At 36.1% G+C, this 7,780-nt stretch overlaps 1 protein-coding gene across 1 annotated transcript; it reads right to left on the reverse strand.

Moving 5' to 3' along the window:
* Positions 1 to 3,934: 3,934 nt before the first annotated feature.
* LOC114179569 (dof zinc finger protein DOF5.4-like) lies at positions 3,935 to 5,518 on the reverse strand. Its single transcript, XM_028065957.1, has one exon. The coding sequence runs from the start codon at positions 5,155 to 5,157 to the stop codon at positions 4,300 to 4,302; it is 858 nt and encodes a 285-aa protein (XP_027921758.1). The 5' UTR covers positions 5,158 to 5,518; the 3' UTR covers positions 3,935 to 4,299.
* Between the last annotated feature and the right edge of the window lie 2,262 nt (positions 5,519 to 7,780).

Raw genomic sequence — 7,780 nt, forward strand, 5'->3', positions numbered from 1 at the left:
GTTGGGTTTTAAGGCCTCAAGATTAACATATGAATAAAGACACTACCATGTGAAGCAACTGAAACTCACAATCACAAAAGATAAAATGGGTCTGGTCTGTACTTTCGTCCGTTAAGTTGACGAGTTGGACGGGACGGACTGACCTGTTGGACCCAACCCATTTTATCACCCCGAATAATTGTAATAAGAACCAGGAACTACGGATGATAAAATTAACGTATGTTGGGTTTTAGGACCTCAAGATTGATAAATCAATAAAGACATGACCATGTGAAGCAACTTAAACGTTCTATAACTTGATGAAATGTAATAAAGAACACCCAAAAGCAAAAGGCAATATTAAACCATGACTAAAACATCCAAATTGAAACTCACAATCACAAAACATGAGTTGAAACTCACCTTCAATGTTGACCAACTTCGATCCCAACGACAATCCAATATTTCACATTCAATCTTACCAAAATCATCGACCATACTTTCATGTTTTGAACCCACGAAAACCATCCTATTCATTCAAATATTCACCACATTTAAAAAACAAAAATCCACATTACACATTAACAACATTTTACTGCTGTACTTAATTAAAAACTGTTATATATGCATGTCTCCTCACTCTTTCGATAACGATTCTGACGCCATTTAACAATCAGACGTAATTGCATCACATCTTCAAAAATAAGAATTTAACCGGAAAAAAAAAAAAAGATGCTAACTGAAAAAGAAAAAATTGGTATACTAATTTGAAATTCCTTTACAAAAATAGAAACAGAAAATGTAATTAAACCTATATCGTAAATTTGTTTTTATTTCTAATCGATGTGAATGTCTAACATACTTCACATCGAAATATATGCATATCAAATATTAGACCATAGGTGAACTGATAATTGAGACATAATAAGTTTAATAAACTACAAATTTTGTTTGGATGATTCTAAAGAAATGAACCTTTAATTTGATCCTAAAAAAAACTTATAAGTTATCTATTATAAATGTATCTTATCTCTAATTTACGTGGTGGATGTCCAGCAAAAAGAAGAGATGACTTTCAGGTGAATCATGGAACGCACAAATCAACAGGTTGGTCGACATGCATATTGATCTGGAAAGGGCGTCTTCTTGTGCAATAGATCCTTTATATCTCCTACATCGTACGTTGTTTATGGAACAAAATCTGACGTGCGCCATAAATCCAATGACAGCAAATTAAGCAGAACATATCCTCAACTACTGAATTATGCAGCACATATTAATGATACGTGTTGTCGATACCATACATCTATCGGATACAATATGTTATATGTATCATACAGTTATTCTTAAAAATATACAAGATATGATTATATATCTATATGTGTGGGTTATACATATCCATACAAAAAAAAAAAAGGACTTAAGAATCATAGGAAAAGCAGCTAGGACCACAACTGGAAAGAGAAAAAAGGAAGGTTAACCAACAACGTGGACAACATAAGACAGCCGCTACACTTTTTCTTTTTGAGTGTTCTGGAAATAGATATTCTACACAGGAACAGTCTAAAAAGAGGGCAGGTTCCATTTTTAGTTCCTCAAGAGCAATGCTCTCAGTATTATTTTCTCTTGCTAAAAAAAACCATAATTATATTAACTTTTTATAGTTTTTAAAATGATCCTTATTTATGGGATACGAATGGCCGAGACAAATTAGATTTAAGTGTTTTATAGGTCCTCGAAGTGCACGAACAGATACCTCTGGTGAAAACGGTGGAAGGACAGTATTGACGACAGGGCTAAACTTTTACATTTTTACCTTCGTTATTGACACCAGAATTGATATTAAATTCTTCTAATCAACACCGAGGTAAGAGGTATTTCATTTTCAAATCTTTTTGCCCGGGACATTTATGTTTTGTGTAGTGTGAGACAAGCAGAAAACTTTGCGGTTCCGTGTTTCACTTTCATGGTGTCATAGGGTGGTAGTGGTGATAATGTAAATTCTCTTGGCGTTGCCATATTTATGACTAGATATATGTCGTTTTATGCATGAGCTTGGAGCTGGTCATGGACTTTTTTCCCCACCCATAATTGCATAATAACCAATTGAAAAGATATTTTTCCCCCAGAACAAGATAAGGATTTAAGATATTTCATGCTTTGAAAAGAGGGGTAAACGCTAGCCCCACATTCAATTATTTTAGACGAAGAAGTCGTTTTTCTATATCTGCAGGTAGTGTTTATGCATGTTTAGCCCGAGTTGGAATAACGGGTATCAAATCTAATTAATTAATCAACGAAATATAAATTTACAGATGAAGGGTTTAATGTTGAAAAGAAGGTATAATGTTGGAACATCTTTCTGTGCAATTGACCATAAGTCAAGTAAGTGCGAATTTGGATCTAAGTTAAGTTTTGAAAAGTGAAATTTTCCGGTTACGAACCTTTAAAATGTTTTCAATTCAAATACACCCTGAAAACGTTGAACCATTGGGTAGTTACAAATTCTGAGTGTCTTCACAGTTGGGATAACAATGTGTTCATACGTAAAAACTCCAGTTTCTTACTTGGTTGGAATTGAATGCGACTTAATATGTTACGCAAGAGCAGCAGAGGCATGGTGAAGAGAATGAAACATAGCATTAATAATATTGTGCAGTGTTGAGGCAGAAAGTACAGAACCTCGTCCAAATGAGCCCACACCGGTTGGGTAAAGTGATTGATTGGATTATTACGGAGAGCAGAAGTACATACATGTAGATAAAAAAAAAGTAGGGAGAGTTGTACGTTACGTAATTAATATAAAGGGAAAAGATCGTGGGAAATCTGTTGGCAGAATAGGGAGGAAAGGAATACATTCCTAACCTTAACATCAAAGGAATACATTCCTATCTAACATTAACGTCACTGATGAGCAGACATATGGTCTACACTCTGACCATGTTCCAGAGAGCAATATTATTATAATAATAATAATGAGAATAGCATTAGCTGAAGTGTGATTAGGGAAAGGAAAGCAGAAGTTGAGACGTCAAGGTTTGAATAGGGGCAGCTGTGTATGACAACACAATAGTGAGTGGAGAGAAGGACCACGAAAACCATGTGCCTACTTCTGAGGCCCTAACATGGGTGGAGTCGCAATCCACGCTGCTCTGTCACATTAAAAGCCCACGCCATGGACCAGTTCTCTCTACTCTCACTCCATCCTTTCCACACCTATTTTGGTAAACAATATGGGCTAACCCTGCACACCCCCCCCCATCCCTCTCAACCACTTTCCCCTCTTCCCTTTACTTTTTATCACCCTCCTTTCTTTACTAACATATCCACAACAAAACATTCACCTTCAAACTCTTGTGTTATTGTGTAAAAATAAAAAAGAAAACTGTATTGGGACAGTGCGGTAAATAGTAGTAGATGTTGAATGATAAAGAAATGTGATCCTATTTTAATATTGTATAGAGAGTGGTTGTTGGTGTGGCGTGTTGGAACAGAGGCATCCGCGTGATGAAGTGGTGAAGAGAGACGGCATGATGATGAGGGTGTTCTGTTCCCATGCATATCCCCACAAACAACAGTGGTTGAGTTGATACTCCACTATGAATGCACTAGCTTAGATATATCTTCTCCACCACTCCTCCATCCAGATTAATTGCTCTCCCCCTTCTCATCCACCACATCGCATTCTTCTCTTCCCACCCACGTGTCCCCACATTCCTCTCGCGCACGCCGACTCATCAACATGATCGCGCATGCAACTCATCACTACCCCACGCCCAAACCTACCCTATCCCACCCAATCCCTAATTTCTTACTTTCATTTCCCTCATCTCAATACTCTCTTCCCCCTCCCTCAACTTCTTATTTCTTCGCTCTTTCTTACTATAATCATCGTACGGACATAAACAAAAAATGCCAAACATAAGCGACCAACTCAATAAACAATTGCGCTCCATTTTAAAACACTCTGCTATAATTCTCTGTTAATCAATCAAATCCCACAAACATATAATAAAACGTCATCACATCAAACACAGGAAAAACCAGAATCAGGTAGAAACTAACATGGAATTAGTTCTGCATGCACATCACTGATTAGAATCAAGCTCAATCACCCCCCAAATTTATAAATTAAAAAAAAAAATATACACCTCGTCATTAATTATATCAAGTCCTTCTTCCACCTTCGCTTTCGATTTTTTTTTTTTACTTTGAGTTTGGTTTCAGATATCCTTTGCCCTCCTTTAGAGTTAAATTATATAAGAAATTGAAAAAAAAAAAAAAAGGTGAGATGAGATTTGTGAAGGAGTGGAGCCGTTTTCAGGGGAGATGGAAGAGAGAAGAATTGTCGTGGTCAGACCAGTGAGTGTGACTCCAGTAAGCGTGATCAACGGTGTTAGGTAGATCAAACAAACCTTGATCCGCACCGCCCTGCCAATCCAACGATCCGAATGTCCCGTGGTTGGTTTTACCATGCAGAGTCGACAAATCAACGGTGTGGTCGAGGAAGGAGCTTTCGGGCAACTTCAGTTCCTGGTTGCCGCTCACCCTCGAGTGCTGCCACTGAAACGACGACGCATCGGGCAGAGCGTTGCCGAAACCGAAACCCAATGGCTCGTTAGTGGAAGTAGCGATCAGGCTGGTGAAAGGTCCAATCTCAGAGAAGATACCACCGCAGTCCCCCGCTCCCTGCTCCACGGGATTCGTTTCCAAAACAGGATCCACGGGGACCAACAACTTCGACTCTTGCATGTTCGTGGAATCGGAGTTTATCGGCGCCGATACCGGCTCCGCGGCAGCGGCGGTCAGGCTCGAGCTCTCGCTGCTGGAATGGTCCGGGTCGGGCGGCGGGGGTGGGGGGGCGGCGTCGGAGGTTTTGGCGGGTTTGTTGGAGCGTTTGGATTTACGGCACCCGCCGCCGACGGGGACGTTGCGGAGGACGCCGCCCTTGGTCCAGTAGCGGCGACAGTTTTTGCAGAAGTGGCGAGGCTGGGAGAGGTTGTAGTTGTTGTAGTAACAGAACTTGGTGTTGAGGGAGTCGCAGCGGGGGCACTTGAGGGCCTGGTGGTTCTGGTGGTGGGGTCGGAGCCTCCTGTCCGCGGCGGCGGTGCCGGAGAAAAACCTGGTTCCGCCTCCTCCTCCCGGTGTCCCTGGTGCCATGGAGTGTATTTGCTGCATTTGGTGGAGTTAAATGGGAGGGAGAAGTTTTGATTAGATGCACCTGAAAGCAGTGTTTATGTCAGTGAGTGTGTTGGTGTTGTGGTCGTTGAGTAAACACACATGTGTGTCTGTGTGGAGAGAGTACGGAGAAGAAAAAGCAGAGAGAGAGAGAAGAGAATTGGGATGCGGAATGAGAACGGCGTTTGAGAGAGTGACAAATATGCCTGGAGTCTGCAACACCGTCCTTCTGAGCTCTCTATATTACTTACTGAGTTGTAATGTTTGTTATGTCATGTTTGGGGATTTGGGAGGGAAGGTGAATTGACCCAACAATCCCTATAACATAGCCGTAACTACTTTCGCAGCCCAACCCACGCACTTTTTAATACGCCTAAGATATTCAATTCATTCATCTTTATTTTCTATAACTCTCAATTATAACATAAGTTACACCATAATTACAAAATATAATATGCAGATTAATAAGTATATGCATTAATGAAATTTAAAAGTATTTGTTAGTGTATGCTTACTTTATTAGTTTAATGTTAAATCAATTTTATTGTGTAATTTAAATTATTCTTTTTTTTTTCGGAACAGGCACGTGATGTTGAAATTAATAATTGACTTTATATTAAGAAGAGCATATTGATGATGACATTGTTACTGTTAAATTATTTCACTATTCTATTGTACTAAAAAATATATTTAATATCGATCTGTCTTAATATCAAATTCAATGATTTTTCAATAAAACTGAATGATACATTTTAGTTTTAAATTAATTAGTGTGTTGTGTATTTCGTTGTTTACAGTTTTATATTAATAACATATTTTTAGAATTTGTCTTAACAGAAAATGTTAAATTTATCATACAACGCTTAATTGTGTGCTTTATATGTATTTTTATTAAACATAACTAGTAATAAATTACATGAGAATCGTATACTTTTATATTAGATAATTATATAACATCAACTATGTAAAAAATAATAATATATAGTATGCTTAAATTATCTATTAACTTTTTGTGGTATTATTTTTTATAATATCATTTGTTTTCAGAGCACATACTATTGTAAAACATTATTAATAGGATTTTGTTCAAAAAAAATAATGCATTTTATCCACAAAACCCAATACACCCCAACCTCTCACCCCAAGTGTCCCCCCACTTCGCAAGGCAGGTTGTTGTCAGTGGGTATCGAACCTCAAACCTGACCTTTAACACCCTGGTGAAAGATGCTACCAAACACGAGTACTTCTTTTTTGCCTTTTCTGTCGTTCTTCTTAACGGGACACGCTTACCTGGAACCCTTCCCAGGAAGACTTTCGATACAAGGACCATATTACGCTCATCTAAGTCGATTTTAACCATCGACTCTAATCAGTGGCGGATCTTGACTAAAAATGTTGGAGGAGCCAAAATAATATAATTTTTTGTTCATTAAATTAGATTATTAGTATAATGTTTCAAAAAATAATTCCTTAAACTCAACAATTGGATTATTAGATTAGACCATTAATATAATGTTTCAAAATATATGAAGAAGTAAAATGTATTTGTTCTCATCTTCACCAACAACTTCCCTTTTATTATTTTTAAAAAATAAATCTATTATTTTATTTTCCATCTGTATAAATATTTTTTTCAAAATAATATAAGAATACAATTTTTTCTTGTATATTCATAAAAAATGAATTTGTAAAAGGTTTGTAAGATAAAAAATCATGTTAATAACTCTTAAACTAATATTTTATTATCAGGTAAGACGATAGAGAGTTACTTTTTTTTTCAAAAAAGAAAGAAAACAAATGAGAAATAAAAATAATAATAATGAGTTTGTGTCTAATTTTCTTTTCTTCAAAAACAAAAAAGAAAACACATGGGAATGAGAGATGAATACAATTTGTGAAAGATTAGAAAGACAATGAGAAAGAAACAAAAAATATCTTAATAAATATTTTGTTTAATTATTATTTTTTTGTTTCTTTATTTGTCTAAAAATGTCTAATTGATTGTCTAATGTTTTTTTAGTCTATATTTGTTGAAAATTGAAACGGTTAAAACGGTTAATAGGAATGTTTTGCTTTGTTGGTGCAATTAACATAATTCTAGTGTTAATTTTGATGAAAAACTTTTTGATCCGCTCCAAAAAAATTTAATGAAAATAACCAAATTGCATCAACTTTTTAAAAAATCGAAACCAAATTGAGACTACAAAAACTAAATGACCAACTTTGTTAAGATTAAAGGTTGTATTTTATAAAAGAAATAAAAAGTCACACAATTTAATTTCCATTAATTTCTAAAATATACTACATATAATTTTTAAAAAATTTAAAAATTTAAAAGATATATATAATTTAAAATAATTTCAAAAATATAAATATAATTAAAAAAATAAAAAATATACATATAATTTAAAAAAAAAATATTGGGGGGGCCATGGCCCCTCCCTGCCCTTTAAATAATTCGTCCCTAACTCTGATACTACTTGTTAGGTTTACAGAAGAGGTTTCATTAGGGAGTACAACACTAATTGTTGCGGGTTGCACAATTGTCCTATGACGAAGGCCAAGTGGGTCAAGTCACAATCCAAGTGATATTCCTAGTAGGACAATTGCTGAGGGGGAGATT

Source organism: Vigna unguiculata, chromosome 3 (assembly GCF_004118075.2).
Source record: "Vigna unguiculata cultivar IT97K-499-35 chromosome 3, ASM411807v1, whole genome shotgun sequence".
Taxonomy (NCBI): Eukaryota; Viridiplantae; Streptophyta; class Magnoliopsida; order Fabales; family Fabaceae; genus Vigna; species Vigna unguiculata.

Bases quoted from the DNA above. Each gene is read 5' to 3' on its own strand.
- LOC114179569 (XM_028065957.1), bottom strand. From the start codon at position 5,157: ATGCAGCAAATACACTCCATGGCACCAGGGACACCGGGAGGAGGAGGC.